At 38.1% G+C, this 18,365-nt stretch overlaps 1 protein-coding gene across 1 annotated transcript in view; it reads left to right on the top strand.

Annotated features, from left to right (window-relative positions):
- Positions 1–17,646, top strand: part of MRPS31 (mitochondrial ribosomal protein S31) — a gene marked incomplete at its 5' end in the record, with an annotated part of 18,697 nt that extends 1,051 nt beyond the window's left edge. Inside the window, 5 exons of the mRNA XM_003203297.4 lie at positions 49–207; positions 5,420–5,566; positions 9,377–9,450; positions 12,702–12,845; positions 17,327–17,646. Of these exons, the coding sequence (XP_003203345.2) occupies positions 49–207; positions 5,420–5,566; positions 9,377–9,450; positions 12,702–12,845; positions 17,327–17,538 (736 nt within the window). The remainder of the gene's footprint in view (positions 1–48; positions 208–5,419; positions 5,567–9,376; positions 9,451–12,701; positions 12,846–17,326) is intronic.
- Positions 17,647–18,365: the final 719 nt, after the last annotated feature.

Raw genomic sequence — 18,365 nt, 5'->3', positions numbered from 1 at the left:
TTTTTTTTTTTTTAATAAATATTTCCTTATTTCTTGTATCTCTTACAGAAGCAAGCCTTTAAATCCAGAACTGGTGCAGGCTGCATCTGCCGTTGCATCTTCTTTCCCACGCAGCAAGGAACAGGCAGAATCAGAATTACTTGCACAACTTAGAAGACATGAAGAAACCACAGATAAACAGAGAAGGGGAGGAACTATTAACATACGGTCCGTATACCAAATGTTATTTTCAATAATACTTGACATTCTAATTTTGCAGTGTCATCGTGAAGGTGACTGGATTCCCTTTTGGAGAGATGGCCCTAGAAGATAAATTTGGATCTATTATCCAGGGAATTAATGAGTAATGGAGATATCATTGGTCTGGTTATACCAAACCTCTTAAGTTTTGGCATCCTTGTTCTAAAATGTTTTTGCAGAAATGGAATTGTTTTCCTGCCCAGGATCATTATTTTCTTGGATAGGTTAGCAAAGTAAGTGGGTTTTTTTATTTTTTTTCAGTTTCTGAAATTTTCACACAATGGAGGGACTTGTGGACGTTTCAGACATTCTGTCTGGACCAGTGAATTTTCATGACAGGTTTGAAGAACTGGACTGAACTAGTGCAGCTCTATTTATAGCCCCACCCTTCCTTTCCAAACTTTCCAGTCAACCCAAGAAACTCATCACTTGGCTCTGGTCCGTTTCCAGTGTGGCTTTCAAACAGATGAGAAACATTTGTTTGGAAACTTGAATGGTTGTGTGTGTATTACTCTTCTTTGGGATGACAGCTAAATACAGGCTTTCTGTTGTCTTTTTTATTTGTTTGGCTTGTATTCGTGTACAACTGCTCAGAAAATAAGGCATTAAATCCAGGTGAAATGTTGAACTAAACAGAAAGCTGGCTCTTCAGCAAAAGAGGAATATGAAATCTCTATGGCTTTTTGCAGGGTGGGAGACGAGCCGGTCATCTTAGTTTTAATTTATTCTGGGGAAATGAATTTGTCCCAAACCAGGATTCAAGTTTAGCCTGTGTACTATTATTTGTAGGTTGCTATAGGGATCTGTAAAAGATTTGTTTGTGCTTTGTGTGTTTCTCACTGAACTGCGATCAGCACCCAAGAAACTAATACTGTTTGCTGCAGATGGTTGCCTTTTTAGTGAGGGAGAACTAAGGGAGAATGCAACAACTGTTTGCAAATAGGATGTGTATTTGGAAAGCACAGTGCTCAGTGAACAACTTTGGTAAACAAAGTGTGTATTCTAGAGGTTATGGAAGGAAAGGGGAGAAGCTTGACAGGATCTTCTTTTAGCCTGAATTCAGGATTTTCTACCTAGATCGCTAGTGGGTGTTGTAGAGAGCAGAATGGAATTCTCTTCAAGTGTTTGAAGTCCACGTTGTAGGTGGAGGTATGGTTTTGGGTAATGTACACAAGCATCTCCAAAAGTTGTGTGTATGGTGTTTTAATGACCTCTCCTCAGGCTGAGTGAAAGTGATCTTGAGAACTTAACAGAAATTATCTCTCCACAGGCTTTTGGAGCCAAAATGAATTGCTTTAGAGATCAGAAATCTGAGTATTTTAAGTAAAATCAGTGTGTTTCTGCTCTTTTTTTTGGCTTGTTTTCTGGGCAGTGTTACAAAAACCTGAGACGCTTCCTAATTATGAGGAATAAATGAGGAATGTTTTGTGTAAAGAATGTATTTGTTAAAGTGTTAATAACCAGTGAGGTTATTCCAATTTCTATTACAAGGGATTTTAGACAAGCAGGATAGAGAAATGTCTTAATAGTGGCTTAGGTTGTGAGTTACCAATTTAAATGTAATTAGAATATTAATTCCTGATAAGATGTTGGAGGGTCATGCTGTTACTGATCGAGCTAATAAATGCAGTGGTTAACCTCAAGTGCACCTGTGCCTATTTATTGAGGCACGCACTCTAAATTTGGTTGTTTTGCCTACTGGCAACAATGCCTCTCTGTCCTCACCACTCGCTATGCTTGTCCTGAAGCACATACCAGCTGTGACTGCTGTGGAAAAAAGAAGGTGTCCAAGGAAGCTGTAGTCTAAGCAGAGAGGATTTTCTTTTTTTCCTGTTGAAAGAGAGTTTAAATTCTACGAACATTTAGCAGCCAAATTTCCTGCATTGTGTGGCTCTATGTAGTTGATAGATATGTTAAGGTGTGATTGTACATTTATCCTTTAGTGTGCCTGTGGATAAACTGTTAAGGTTAGAAAAATGTGAATACAGCATTTTTAGTTGGTTAGGAAGGTCATGATGAGCTTGCTGTGCTTTGGGTTGGCAGTTTCTTCTACTTGTGATGGCAACTTGGTGAATTACCATTTTTCCACTTGGAAACACGAAAGGTTCTGTTTATAGTTAGGTAACAGTCCGAAACCAGCAGTAGATGAGTTGTGTAGATCAGTAACTTGCTGATCATCGTGACTGAAAACTGGCCAACAGTAACCTTTTGTGATTAGAATCTGAGATTTATTTGTTACTTTTAGCTATCTGGTCAGTTTTAAAACGTTGATTTGAAAGGTCCAGTTGATTTCATTCACGCCTCTTGGGCAGGAGTTCATTCTCCAAAAGTGCCTCAATCCACATGCAGCATTGGAGTCCTTTTAATATATCAGAAAGTGTTTGTTTGTTTTTCCCAAATAAAAATCAATATAAAATAATCATGTCTGAATCAAAAGAAAATGTGGGCTGTTGAACTTTTTTTTAAAGTATAAGGTTTTGCATTCAGTATACTCACAAATTAAAAAAAATAGATTCCTCTTCTATTTAAAACAATTTTTAAGATGAGATACCTTCACAAGCGTTATCATGGAATCATAGAGCCATTGAATAGCTTGGGTTGGAAGGGACCCCAAGGATCATCAAGTTCCAACCTCCCTGCCATATGCAGGGCCACCAACCTCCCCATTTCATACTAGACCAGGCTGCCCAGGGCTCCATCCAACCTGGCCTTGAACACCTCCAGGGACGGGGCATCCACAACCTCTTTGGGCAGCCTGTTCCAGCACCTCACCACTCTCTGTAAAAAACAAAAAACAAAAAACAAACCAAAACAAAACAAAACAAAAACAAAAACAAAAAACAAACAAAAAAAAACTTCCCCCTGACATCCAACCTAAATCTTCCCTCCCTCAACTGAAAACCATTTCCCCTTGTCTTGCTGTTATCTACCTTTGTTAAGAGTTGACTTCTCTCCTGTTTGTAGGCTCCCTTTATGTACTGGAAGGAACCACGTAATGCCCAGTTGTGAAAAACTGGGAGACTACTGAGATTTTTGAGGGTATGAGACGTATATTTTCTGGATCTTTTGGTTTGTCTGTGCCTTTTTTTTTCTTTTTTTTTCTTTTTTTCCCTGTTCTGTGTCCTAACCTCCAGAGGTCAGTGTTACACAGCTGTCTCGTTGCCTTGTTTTGTAAACGTGTGAGGACAGCGTGTTCACAAGAAGGGGAAAATATTAATGATACAGGAATTTATTTTTCTTGGTGTGGAATGAAGTTTCACTCAGTGGAAATTACAACAGCACTGTACCAAAATAAAACCAGTGGCAATACAAGTTGAAATTTCAGCTCCCGTTCTGGTTAAAGAAAATAAGTAATTGGAACTTAAGGCTAAAATAGATGTTAAACTTCCTGGGTCTTTGTTTTTGGTGTTATAATTAATGATAGTCAGAAAAGAGGGAAAATCTGATTATAAAAGTTCAATTTCTTCTCATCTCTGGAAGGCAGAGGTGTCTAGGAATTTAGATTCTTAACCTCATGCTGGGACGTGAGGTTTTATCATGTCATATCTAACCACTGTACATACTCGGGTTGGAGTATGAATTTGTTATCTGATGTTTTTCATTATAGACAGTGATTAAAAACATCTTTGTAGTTTTATTTTTAGGGAATAAAGGGGCATCATTAGTTATGGAGTGATGAACATTGCAGCCAGCAGTGTTCATGTACCAGGAGGGGGTGACGTTAGGACTTTCTGATCAGAAACACGAGATGGTTCACTGCATGTGCTAAATAGTTTGGTGGCATAATCTGTGCAAAAGGAAGTATGACCCACTGTGCAAAAATGCTACTAAATCAACCTCTGTCACGAGGAGAGTTTCTTGGAGGATGCCTCATCCCCCTGTAGTATGGGGAATACCACAGCCAAACTGAGCAGTTGGCCTCGGCCTTTTTTGACCTTAGGAACTATATTTGCTTGACCCTCAGAAATGTGTAGGGTCTCTAGCCCATTAATACCACCAGGCACTTCATAGAACAATTTGTAGCGTGAGATACACAGGTAACCTGAGATAGTTCACTTTAACCTTCAAGAAAAAGAAGATTTCAATCCTTTTTTTTGCCAGATGCCTTAGAGTAGGTACTTGAAGAGCTATGCTACTCTTGTGCTAATATTTAAAGCCACATTTAAGACTGAAGATAAAATCCCACTGGGTTGCTGTGGCAGTTAGTTTTTATAATTTCCCAGAAGTATTTCTTGTTAATAAAATCTCTTTTAACTTAAGGTAACAAAACCAGTAAAGTTTAGTGGATGGACAGTATTTTTTTACTTAGGCTTTTTTTTTTTTTTTTTTTGAAACTGCCTGTATGTGTTAAAACTTGAGCACTGCAATTTTGGCTGCCTGCACGTTATTGGAAGCAGTTGGGAGAAAGGGATTGCTGTGAGGAATAATCTCCTTGGTCTTTCCCAGCCAACAGCCATAGCAGTTAAGGGACTTATTTGACAGGAGCAGGTATGTTGTATGTTTTAGCCTTTATGTTCAGTATAAACTGCAAACTGCACTGGCAAAGATAAGAGTGTTTGTTCTTCATATATGATTTTGGCTGCGGAATTACAAAAGAAGATGAGGTTTGTAAGTGCTGTAACGTGATTATGCAATGCAGCAGATTGCAGTGGATCAGGAAAGGTGACCTACTTATTAGGGTGGCATGATTGACCCATGTCAGCTGATGTGTGAAAGCAAGCTTCCTTTCAGTGTGTAACAGCACAGCTCTGTCCCTGGGCAGAGTTGATTCCTCTCCAGTTTTTTTTTTTTTACCTCCCTGCTTCAGCAGATTCCTTGTATCTTGAGAACATTCTCATGTACTCGAGCAAAATGTACCTAGTACACTCTGTGAATATGGATATGCAGATTATGAAATGGTAGTTCTCTTGTAGTTGAAAGTGAGATAATTTCAAAGGAAGTATTAATTGTAGGCTAAAATACCACTTTCAGTTCTTACATTCTATATGTAGACGGTTTAAAAAGTAATACTTGATATTAGGATGACTTAAAAATAGATGCAGTTTGTGAGGATTGTATTAATTCTGTCTTACAGAGGCTTTTCAACCAATGGAGAGTAGACTTTCTGCTTAATAAATGTGATAAACTTCTTTTCCCTGTCAATTTGTTGAGGTTTTTATGTTTACATTTTTCATTTCAGCAATGTTATTTCGGAAATGGCAGTTAAGAGGCAATCGCCAGCTCAGAGAGGTGTGAGGATATCCAATCGCATCTCCTTGGAGATGGATGAAGATGGTCAAAGAATCAAGCCTGGAAGATCCTCATCTCGCTCTTTTGACTCCGGAAGGTACTTTTGTAGTGTTACTTTCTATCTCTCAGAGGAGGAATGTGTGAGAAATTACTAATGGGTAACATGGGGGAATCAACTTTTTACTTGGGTAGACAGTGATAGGACAAGGGGGAGTGGTTTTAAGCTCAAGGAGGGAAGGTTCAGATTGGATATCAGGGGGAAGAGCTGTTTGTGTTTTAAAGATGTTTTTTAGAGCTGTGGGTTTTTTTTGTTGCTGTTTTTTTGATTGTTTTCAGTGTTTACTACCATGTTGCAACTGGCAAGTCATTTCTATGGATTATTTCTTTATTGCCCATGACATGGTAATTGTCTGTAGAGTGAACTTCTCAATTTAGGTGATGATTTCAGGTTACTCTGTAAACTCTTGCTGCTCTTTTACCTGGCCAGTCTATTTCTCAGTCCGTGCCTGCATTCTTTTATTTTCCCATCGTAACTCATGATTGCATTTCTTCTCAGCATATTCTTTCCGTGGCAGTTCTGTTTTTAGTAAGATTAACTTCTTTAATCATGGCCTCGCAAATTAACTCCACTTTCTTGGAGATCTGGAAGCTGAGGAATTCATTTATGTTTAGAATCATAGAATCACTCAGGTTGGAAAAGACCTTAAAGATTATCGAGTCCAACCACAACCTGAGCATACTACCCTAACCCTAACAACCCTCTGCTAAATCATGTCCCTGAGTGCCACATCCAAACGCTTTTTAAACCCATCCAAGGATGGTGACTCAACCACTTCCCTGGGGAGCCTATTCCAGTGCTTAACAACCCTTTCTGTAAAGAAATGTTTCCTGATATCCAACCTAAACTTACCCTGGTGCGACTTGAGGCCATTTCCCCTTGTCCTGTCATCAGTGAGAAGAGACCAGCCCTGCTCTCACTGTATTACCTTTCAGATATTGGAAGAGAGCAAAGATGGATAATGCTGAAGAAAAAATGTGGAGAACTAAGAACAACATGAGCATAAAGTTGTAGCTGAGTAGGTGTACATTGTTCTGCCCTCTTTGGCTGAGACATCTATTTGAGTATTTTGTAAACAGGGTTCTGACTTCCACAAGGAACAAAGTGGAACCTAAGCACTGAGCCATGTAGATAATGCGAAAACCACAGAGAAGATTCTATAGCCAGTCATTAGAATGACTTGGCCTGCTTGTTGAAATGTTCCTATGTAACTTCTTTTTTCTTGAGATGCCAAGCCATTAAGGTTAGGGAATTATCTCTTGGGACTTGTTTTAAGACCAGCAAGCAGTGTTTGCCTTTCCTGATAAAAAGCATGTAAAAGTACTTCTTGTGCTGGGAACTGAAGAGAAGTGGAATGAGGTTCCAGACCAAACCCTTCACAGCTCTGCTATTTTTCTCTTGAGATTTTCATTCAGCTATGAGCTGTCAGCCTACAGAGTAAGGAAACAGCCTTCGTTATCGGTTGCTGAATAATAGCTTAAAAGATATCTTTAATCTGAGGGTAATTATCAGATGAGTTGGTAGTCAGATGATAGTGATTTTGTTATTAGGCTATGATTCTTAGGTAATTGGATGGAATATCTGTCTTAAGGTGTTGGATTAGAAGTTTTTCAAAGTTTAAGAATGGAAATAATGTGAGCTATAAGAATATACCAAAAACCTGAGCTATTACTTGCTTACACGGTGTGTATTATTTTGTGTTTGGTAAACTTTTTATTTACTAATGTACTGCAAAGTAAAGCAAATTTGAAGATCGTTTACTGAACTTATGGTATCACAGAATCACACAGGACGGCCCAGGTTGGGGGGACCTCAAGGATCATCCAATCTCTGTGCCACAGGCAGGGCCACCAACCTCCAGATCTGGTATGAGACCAGGCTGCCCAGGGCCCATCCAGTCTGGCCTTGAACACCTCCAGGGATGGGGCATCCACAACCTCTCTGGGCAGCCTGTTCCAGCACCTCACCACTTTCTGTAAAAAACAAACAAACAAACAACAACAACAACAACAAAACAAAAAACAAAAAACTTCCCCCTGACATCCAACCTAAATCTTCCCTCCCTCAACTGAAAACCATTTCCCCTTGTCCTGCAGTTATCTACCCTTTCAAAGAGTTGATTTCCCTCCTGTTTGTAGGATCCCTTTAAGTACGGGCAGGCTGCAATGAGGTCACCCTGCAGCCTTCTTTTCTCCAGGCTGAACAAACCCAGCTTCCTCATCCTGTCTTTGCAGGGGAGGTGCTCCAACCCTCTGATCATCTTGGGCCCTCCTCTGAACCCTCTCCAGCAGCTCTCTGTCTTTCTTGTACTGGGGACCCGGACCTGGACACAGTACTCCAGATGGGGCCTCATGAGGGCAGAGTAGAGAGGGACAATCACCACCCTGTCCCTGCTGGCCATTCTTCTTCTGATGGAGCCCAGGATACCATTTGCTTTCCGAGCTGCAGGAGCACACTGCTGGCTCATGTTCATTTTTTCATCTATCAGGAACCCCAGGTCCTCCTCGGCAGGGTATATGAGAAGCCTTTCTCGCCTTCTTTGTGTGATGAAATTTTACGTGTTTTAAAACTTGAGGAACAATACCTTGAAATAATTTATAACCTATTTGTAACTGTCTCCAGTTTCAGTCGTAGGTTTCCTTCTGCATCCCTGAATGTCTAACAGGTGTACTTATGGTTTGATAATATGCAAAGAATGGATTAGGAAGAATGGACTTACTGAGTTAGGAGATTCAGTGACATGGCTGATTTGCTTTGTAGTAATTTGAACTAGTCATCTTGTTCTTCCAAGTCATTCTTCTATCTTCAGCCAATGTTTTGGGGAGTTAACACACAGATAGGAAAATATAATCCTAAATCAACATTCTTTTAAGGCTTTGTAATTAGATTGCTCCGTGCTGAAGTGGATCCAGGGTAGTTACATCAGTAAAATGTAATATGACAAGAGCAGGCTGCAGAAGTAGTTGTTGCCCTCAGAAATCTGCAGTAAAACCGAAGAGGAGAAATTCTAAGGTGAAGAAAGGCTGATGTTGCCAGGGCAGCTGTGGATATGTATTTTCATTATGTGGGAACTACTAGAATTTCGGTGGGAACCTACAAAACCAAAGACAACTGCATGATTAAAAGAATCATTTGTCCTAAGGTTCAGTGTGTTCTACAGTAAAGGCACTGGTTTTCCTTAGTTTCTGTTTATATGAAAATTTATTTTGATTGGTCATTGAGCTCTTGGAATTTATATGTTTTTTTTAGTATAGGCTCTTGCCTGTTTAAAAATAGATAGAATAAAATATTTTCATACTCAGAAGGGAGAGCACCAGGGTGATGCTGTTTAAAATATATCATACAGATATGCTTTATGTGTTTGCCATAAGGCACAGGAGGTGGCTGTGTGATCTTCCAAAAAGGCTATTTATGTCAGAAAGCAGGAATTGTTTGATTAAACTGTTGCCTTTTCTCTTCCCAAATTGTGTAATAATATTTACATTAAAAAAACAATCACCATATTCTCTTTTTAGTTGCAACTTTGTGAAGTTACTTAGTGCTGTAGTTTGATACTGTTGAACTGCATTCAATTCCTAAATATTTCAGTAAAAAATGATTGCAAATATAATATTTGACTTATGCTCGTTCTTTTACACCGAAGTGTTTTGGGAAGCTCTGTTACAGAGTAATAATTCAGTCATAAACACTCTGTTAAAAGCCTGAGGATTTTGTGAGAGTCAGTATGTCATTTTTTTCTCCAGAGATCTGTTAGTTCATGAGAATATTTTGTGCTTTTACGTTTTTTTATCTGGCAATATTGTGAAGTGTTGTGAAATACTAAATATCATTTTTCTTTTTTGTTTATAGAAGTCTTAAAGCAGGAAAAAGGCTTAATATATTCACTAAGGCTTCTCCAGAAACGGAAAATACACTGAAAACAGGTTAGTGGAAATTCATAGATTTAAAAAAAAAAAAAAGACCAGTGGAGCCGAGTTGTGAATTTTTAGAATATCAAGGGATTCAGTGTTGTGAAGGAGACTCGTGATCTGTTCACTTCTTGCTTTCAGATCTGTAAAAAAAAAAAAAAATAACAATTTTAATATTACTCGACTTTTTAGCATACAAAACTTCCGCACTGTATCATGGGTTGATATTTTCTGTACTATTTTCTGTACTAATTGGAATGGTCTGATACTGAGCTTGGGCAGCCTGGTTTAGTACCAGATCTGGAGGTTGGTGGCCTTTGGTAGGGGGTTGGAACGTGATGATCCTCGAGGTCCCTTCTAACCCAAGCCATTCTATGGTTCTGTGATTTGATAGTAAAACTGACTTCTTGTCACTAGATTGGGCTCCTTTTGACAGTATTAAACCATTTTTAAGTGGTTTTAAGTGGAAAATGGTTTTGTGGGTTCTGTTGGTGAATTTGTTTATTTCAGAAGCATCTTGCATTCATTTAATGACACAGAAACTCAAAGCTGTGATCTCAGAGCAAAAAGTTTGCTCTGTGGATAGCTAGGCCAGAGCAGAGTGGAAACAAACTATAGTTTGAATGTTTGGTTCCTTTGGGGGCTTCTTTCATCTGCTGCTTTGTGTTGAAAGATCCTGTAGTACCTGACAGATGCTTTGCTTTACCTGCTGTAGCTCATTCTTCATGTGTGTACGCTTAAAATACACACCAAATTAAACTCAAAAAGTGGAGGAATGGATGTGATCAGATATGATCCACCTTTGTATTCACTGTAGGGCACAGTTCTGCAGGAAGAGCCTGAGTTACAATATAAACAGGATGAATTTCACACAAGAAGACTAGCATTGAATTATGGCTTAGCTTTACTACAGACTGAGGATGTATGAATATGGGCAAGTCATTTAAAGTAGTCTCACTTGCTTTTGATTTCTGAACAGTGAAACTCCATTCCTAGCACTATTCCTTAGTGTGCTGATATCACTAAACTCTCCTGAGGTCTTCGGAAAAAAGGGGTTATTGCAGTGTAATGACTTAAAACTGTACATAAAGTTAGCATCCATAGAAGAAAGATCATTCCTCTCTGGCATCTTAGAAAATGATACTCTTTGTTTCAAGGCTATAGATGAGTAGTCTTCTACTTTTTTTTTTTTTTAACACTTGAAACTCCAGGGATAAAATAGTTTATATAGTTTCTCCAGGAGAATGTCAGATGGTGCTGTTTGCATATATTCAAGCAACTGTGAGCTTTCTGAATGCAGCTATCTCTGTGTTGGATTATGAAAGTTGCTTTTAAAAATGGAATTCAGTTTGCTGTTTTTAAGGCAGTTGACTTCAAAATCCATCAGTTTTTTTGTATGAAGCCACAGTGAATGCTGCAGGATGTTTGTTTGTTTGGTTAAGTTATCTTAACCAAAGGGATGTTCAAGTAACTAATGTTTGAGTTGCAACATTTACTTCAGGTGAAATAATCAGATTTTAGTTATGTATTTCTTGGATGGTACAGTAGAGATGAGGTGGCGAATGGTAGTCACACCAAATATGAAATTAGGATGCATAAGTTTTGCCAAAAGTGATGTAAGACAGCAAGTGGACATTACCACATTTATATCAGATATAAAGAAATAAGGTTCTTTCAGCTTAGATGACATTTTCTTCTTTGATTCCAGGTTGCCTTGACAAAATCTATAGTACCTTCAAAGAGAGAAGGCTTGTTAAATGGTTTACTGACTAAGCTTAATGATCATAAATCAAAAATTAAAAGTCTAAGTCTCAGGAAATACCAAGGTGCTACTTGATACCTTGTTCCATTGGCTTGCATTTTCACTTTCTTGGCTCATGCTGGTGGAGATCATGAGTTAAAATATTATTTATAGGTGACAGAGAAGCAAGTTCTGTGTTAAGTATTGACTTACTTATTTTGAAACACAACCAGTAACTTTAAAGCAAATTGGGAAAAAAAAAATCAGAACATAGAATATCAGTATTATTTCCACAGAGGTGAAAATACATAATCTTTATTGTAAGCTTAAAAATATGACTTCTATTCTATTAGAAGATGTGTTAGCACATTATTAGAAGGTATTCTTTAAGATGTGAACTATAATTATAGCATTATTTTCTCATGTTGTCTTTTATCTGTTTCTTAATACCTTTAGCTCTCAAATCAAGGTAGGCAGCTGGGGAATACAGTTCTTAGCAGGAACATTTGCAGATATAATTTGAAAAAGTATCTTCTGATTTAATACAAAAATGAAAACACTTTTCAGCATGTAAATCACAGAATAAAATACTGTTTGCACTTTTATTTCCTGAAAAGGTGGGGGAGACTCTTTTTAATTCAAATTGTAAATCATTGAACCAAAGATTAAATTGTATCTTAGTTTCAAAATTATGAGTAGTAAAATAGTAGCTGGTTGCCCGTGATCTACTTCAAGTGTAACATTTGAATTCACACCAAAATTTCTGTCCCAGGAAGTTCAAGGTGAATTGATAACCACAGGGGGACAGAGGGTAACAGAACTTAGACCAGTTCATAAAGGTTAACAGCTTGCTTCCTTCATTTTCCTTTCATTTCAGTGATGTGTTTCAGTCTGGGCTCATGTCTGATTCTCCTGGAGTAGAGGGGCAGGAACTCATTGAGAGTAGCTCCTGCTGTATGAGTACACTTGGATTTAAAACATAAATAAATTCAAATTTGTAAACATCAGGATAGATGCATCCCTAAAGGAACTGCTGGACTTTGGGAGAAGAATAGAGGATCAGGATTTCTCAAGCCCAAGAGGCAAAAAATTAGGTCTCTTAAGAGGATCAGGAGAGGAATTGCTATAGCTGTAAAGTGCCTGACAGCTCCTTTAGTAAGCAAGATTGCTTTAGTATAGTGTACCAGCCAAGTTCAGAGTTTGTCATGTGAAAATCTGTGAAAGACAAAAAGGGGAAAAAAGATTGTGAAAAAATCGTACTCTGAGTGGCAGACTTAAAAATAAACTGACCTCTGGCAGTTCGGATTTGTTTTCAGTGGACATTTGATCATAGAGTGAATTTTCATTTCAACAGAGAATTCTCAGTGAAGAAAGATGATGCTGGCATCTAAGATAGAAAAGCTTGCACAACTGAAAGTACTAGTCTCTGTAAAGGTCAATGTTAAAGGATATATATGTATATAGTTTTAGCCAAGGAGAAATCTTTGGCCTACTGATAGATCTTATAAACAAAATTCTTATTTAGTATCTTCACCAACAATTTGGGATCTGGAATTTGCAAAGGAGATTGCAGCAGTAACTGAGCAGCCTCCCAGGAACGGTTTTGAAGAGATGATCCAGTGGACAAAAGAAGGAATACTGTGGGAGTTTCCAATTGACAATGAAGCAGGTACGTACATTTAAACTTTGATTATTTATGTGTATTTATCATTTTTGAGAATTGTGGTGTGCTATAACACTTGGACTGTTTTAAAACATAGTGTTTCAGATTATGATAGTAGACAAATGTAACTTTCCAACTATACCAAATGAGAGATTCTTCAGATTAAGATTCTTCTTCTCATTCTGGCACTTTTCGGGTGAAGTCCTGCAAGTGATTTGGCTGATCTGATCTGATCTGGCAGTTGGCTTCTGCCAGAAAGGGATGCACTCCCTCCCTGCCTCCCAGTCCTGATGCTTTCAACACCACAAAGCTGTTCAGGTCTTATTACATAATACTTTTTACTAGGAAATGTCTTTTAAGTAAAGCTTCTAGCAGAAGAAGGAGACTCTTGGAACTGCTGAGTGTTTTATAATGCTTATACTGTTCTTTGGTGTGGTTCATAGACACAGTTGCTAGCTATTTGCCAGTTCCCTATCTGCAGTGGCTGGGTATTGAACAGTCATTTGCTTCCTTTGCTCTATCAGTTTCCTAGCAAAAACAATCACAGTATTCACTCATTCTGGGCACCTATCTTGACGTCTTTGTGCTTCTATTTGCTCCTATTTCCATTTATTAAAACAACAGCAGCAAACAACAAAAAAACTGTGTGAAGGTAGGCCAACGGAGAGAATGTTAAGGGAAGAGGAAATACAGAAAACAAGCATACGCTTTAGGAATAGAGATTCATAACTTCAGGGAGAGCTTGAATGTGGATTTTCTTTATTTGAGGACATCAAACAGAACTACTTTAAAGTCATTCTGATAGCAAAACAGGTTAGTATCTGAAGCTGGGAGTCTTTGAAAAACTGTCCTTTACAGAATTGCAAATTGCATGATATGGTTCATTGTTTCTTGATATTTATTCTCATCCTATTCTGGAGGTTTCTTCACAGAATTTAATCCCTGGTCCCAGAATTTATCTGTTCAGGTAGAAATCCGAGAGTACTCTACTTATGTTTTTGCAAACTTAAAATAGCCCCAGCCAGTGGTTTTTCTGTTGTAATGTGGCTGGAACCCTGCTGTCTGGGGCTGTTAGTGGACCAGGTGTCTTTGGCAGCCAATGGTTTTTCTGTTGTGGCAGCGTGGCTTGAACCATGCTGTCTGGGATGCGATGACGGATGGACAAAGAGTCTTTACATGTAGTTAAACAAGAGTCTTTATTGATTTGTCTACAATGACTGGTCGTGTGGAAAATTCCAGTGGAGCGTTCCAAAATCTATCACCTCTCAGGTTAAAATATCAAGTCGGGAAATTCAGTCCTCTCGAACTGCCAGTTGTATCACAGGCTGTTAATCAGACCAGGTGTGTCAAAGTACAGTTAAAATCTTCAGAACCTCACTCCAATTATTTCAGCATACTCCAATTTCAAAAGAAAGATGCCTATTCCCACTGTTAATTTTGCTGTTTGGTAACAGTCATCCCTCGCCTTGTTTTGTATCAAGAAATGAGAGATCTTTTATGCACAAGCACGTGGTTTTAAAAACATCTATGTAATTAAATTTTCTACAGAGGAAGCATGTGTGCTCAACTTTTAGCATTATGTGAGCCTTTAAAGTTTTAAATAAAATATGAAAAATAAAGAAGACAGTTTGTCACTGTTTTTCTTGGCTTCAGAGCATCTTCAGTGTTCTTGTTTGAGTGCTTTATTGAGGCGCTGTGCTTGCTTTGAGGCATCAAGGCAGGGACATGACTTTTAAACTTGTCTGACCGTAATGAGGACATCTAAAGATGTGGCCAGACTTAATGGCTTGCTGCCATTAAGTGCTGGTAGCAGTCTTCCCCCTTTTCCTGTTGTTGGTTCCTGCATGCATGTTCTTGATGTTCTTTCCCTTCTCTGATGCAGCTGAAGACACTGCTAGGCAGAAAAGAAAATGTTTTTTTTTTTCCTTCTCTCCTGCCTCTAATTTTTACCAGATTAGCAAACCATTACTATAGCTCAGATAACATCATTCTCACTCCTCCATCTGCTTGTCTTTTCTTCTTGTAGTGTTACTTCTACTCCATGATCAGCCATGGCAAAAAGTTGAGGAAGACATCCATTTCTGACTTTCTAAAATTATTTCTGTGCATTTGTACCTTGATGACTCAGATCCTGAGGAGCAAACACTTCAAGAATGTCAGAGGTTGTTACAGCATAAGCAATAGGCTTAATGTAGGCAGAAGAACACAAAGTCCTGTTCTGATTGTTCTGCTATAGTGCTGTTCCTAGTTGGGCAAGTTTACCAGGAGAGCTGACAGATGTTATGCAGCCATTTTAAGGGAGGGATTTTGTTAATTTTAGGTCTCTTTTAGGAACCTGCAGTAAGGGCTCAAATTCTCTCTTTCAAAACTGTAAGGATAGACATCTACATTTGAGATGTTGTCTTTAAAGGTAGATTGGTCATGTCTTTTTAAGAGTTAGTGTGTTAGCTAGAGAAATTCTTCCAGGCTTTTGTAGTACACCGCAAATTGGAGATAAGATATTGAGAGTAGATGACTTCTTGCTTTGAGGTTGATAAGAAAATCCTCTGCTTCAGGCTCCTGCTGCACCTGTGCTTTCAAAAGAGGTTTCTGAGGACAGTTAAAGAGGGACAGTCTTGATCGTTCTCTGCAGCAGAAGGTATGACTTGCTGGGAGAGAAGGAATCATGCAAATGTATCTAATTGGTTTCTGCCAGAAGTCACAGCCCCTGATGCTTTGGTCTCTTGTGATGCATGCTTTACTTTTTTGAGGACTGAAATATGTGATCTAACTGAGATATTTGGACTTAGCACTTCATCCTGAAACCATTCATTCTGTCTTTTACAAATGGGAGATCAAAGCAGATGACTTAATTGTTCCTCCGGCCTGAATTTTTGTGTAAGGCTATAAATGATTTAATTTCTTTTAGGATAGATATGAAAATTGGAGAAATTATTAATAGACATACTCTCTTCCTCTACCCTTTATCACCAAAAGAGAAGCATCAAAAAGACGAGACTTACTGGTGGCACTGTCCAGATCCTATCAGTAGTGGGTTCATCGGTTTATTTCTTTTGGATTTTTGTGACCAACAGAAGTATGAAATGTACAAATGATGTTAACTTCTGAAGTCAACTGTCAGCATCTAGGTACTTTGAGATCCCACTTGTTCATGGTGGGGAGAAAGTCAGTGTAGATGGCATGGTAAGATACCAACCCTGTGTTTCTCTAAGTGGATATAGTTTTTCAAGCATTCTCATTCTAAAGTGAGTGAGGTCTTTTTTTTTTTTTTCCTTCCTTTTTTTAACTTATCAGAAAAGGAGAGCTTATGGAAGAAAAAAATAGGCTTTCTATTCCAGAGACAAGGGAGATAAGTGGCATGTAGCTGGCACCAATAGACCCTGCACACACTTCTTGGAAAAATGTGTAGGGAAAAATAGATGCATCTCCTTCAGGCTTTGCATTACCTAACATAGGAAGGAAAGAATACAAACTCAACAAATATGATATACTGGCTGAAAGTGTTCTCTGTCCCAGTGTTATGCACATGAAATTGAAGAAGCTGTAATATGAGACGAAGCCTAGGACTGAGATGGCTCATTTTTAAATATTGCTGATTTCGTGTTGACAATTTATCGCAGATTTAGGAACTGCAAATCAGTCTTTTTTTTTTTCTCCTTTAGGTAGGAATTTGTGTTCTGAGTCTATCTCATGTACAGTGGTGTCAAAATATGAACCAACTGTAAATGAAATCCATGGGATGGAGGACAAAAGCTACTATAGGATCTGAGCCATATTTGGTTAGAGATCTAAACAATCCCTTATGCCATTTTCCTGTGCAACTGAATGCTTTTGAATGCAACGTCTTTTGCAGTGGTCACTACTGTTGTGAACAGACAACATTTTTACATCAAAATACGTCTGCAGATTTGAAAAACATCAGGAAAACAATTTTCCATGTCCATTTGATAGCAGAGGGGTGCTAAAACTGTGACTTGTAATGAACATGCAAGTATTTCTTAACTATTCTGTATTAGATACTTCAAGATTTTGCTTCATTCAAGACTAACTTGTGTTCCTTAATCCTCTGTAGAATTAGGTAGTCAGTGTTTTCCTCAAGTGTTAAAAATGTTGAGAATCTAAAATGTAATGCACATGGTCAATAAAGGTTTCATGTATTGAGCTTTTTTTTTTTTTTAAGTAGATTTTTGGCATGAGCCTTCAGCAGACTTACTATCAGATATTCTTATAGAGCATAAAATGAAGGTAACATGGCAGACGAGTAGGATATATGCTGACGTTTTCTGTATGGAGGGAGGAATTAATATCTTAGAGTTCTGCAGTTTCTTCCACTTCTTTGTTGTTTGTTTATGGGCTTTTTAATTCTTTTGCAATAACCATTAATTTTTCTGATTAAAGGTCTGTTTACACGCTTTATCCTTTTTTATTTTGTTAAATTCTCTGTTACATGATAATAATGACCTGTCTTTTTGTGTCCCTTTTGGTAGGGATGGATGATGGTGCTGAATTTCATGAACATATCTTTCTGGAGAAACACCTCAAAGACTTTCCCAAGCAAGGACCTATTCGCCACTTCATGGAACTGGTCATCTGTGGGCTTTCAAAAAACCCATACCTCAGTGTTAAGCAGAAGATTGAACATATTGAGTGGTTTCGGAATTATTTTGAGGAAAAGAAGGAATTTCTTCAAGAGATTTGAGACTTGGGAAAGTGCTTAACCTTTAAGTGAAGAAAATGTGCAGTAGTCATGTGATCTGAAAGTTGCATTTTTAATAATAAAGGCTGTACTTCTGTGTGCGTATGTCCATGTATGTGTATAGATCTCTTTCAGCAACAAAAGAAGGAACTGATAAGTCTAGATTTTGTAGAATGTGCATTTAAAATTTAATTGATCAAAATCGTTGTCTTTTAAACTTGAAACTAATCTTTTGACCATAGGAAATACTAAATCTGATTCCAGTTCCTACTGCCTTCATGTTTGGTATGTATCTTGACAGGTTTGTTCATCTTTCCCGTTCTTGAAAACTTGCAGTGCTTTCATTTTTTAAAATTCCTAATGCAGCCTTATTAAAACCTGTTACCGAGACAGTAACAAACACTTCATTTTGCGAGCTCATGAAATGCACAGGTATTTGGATGATATTTGGAATACCATCTCCTTTCATTAATCATCCCTTTTGGTTCATTTAAAATGTAGGTACTGACTAGGTCATGTGAAATGAATCCTTAGTTCACCTTCTCAGTGAAAAGCTCTCGTATTCTTGAGATATATGTACAGCGTAATAGTGGTGAGTTGCATAAAATAATACAAGAAGTCTCTTCTACTGTTCATTCAGCAATTCTGAAGCCTTTGACCAATTTCTCATCAAAGAATGCTTAAGAATAGCCTAGTTGTTGAGTAATCCACAAAATTATGTTTGATTAGAGCAAGCTTCCTTATGATTACTGCAAAGTCTGGAGCTGAGGCCTTATCTCCTCTATCTGCTGAATACAGACAAGACAAGAGGACTTGGTTCTGTTCACAAG

This window comes from Meleagris gallopavo, chromosome 1 (assembly GCF_000146605.3).
Source record: "Meleagris gallopavo isolate NT-WF06-2002-E0010 breed Aviagen turkey brand Nicholas breeding stock chromosome 1, Turkey_5.1, whole genome shotgun sequence".
Taxonomy (NCBI): Eukaryota; Metazoa; Chordata; class Aves; order Galliformes; family Phasianidae; genus Meleagris; species Meleagris gallopavo.
The sequence above is the reverse complement of the archived record's forward strand: the minus strand, read 5'-3'. Positions and strand labels throughout refer to the sequence as shown.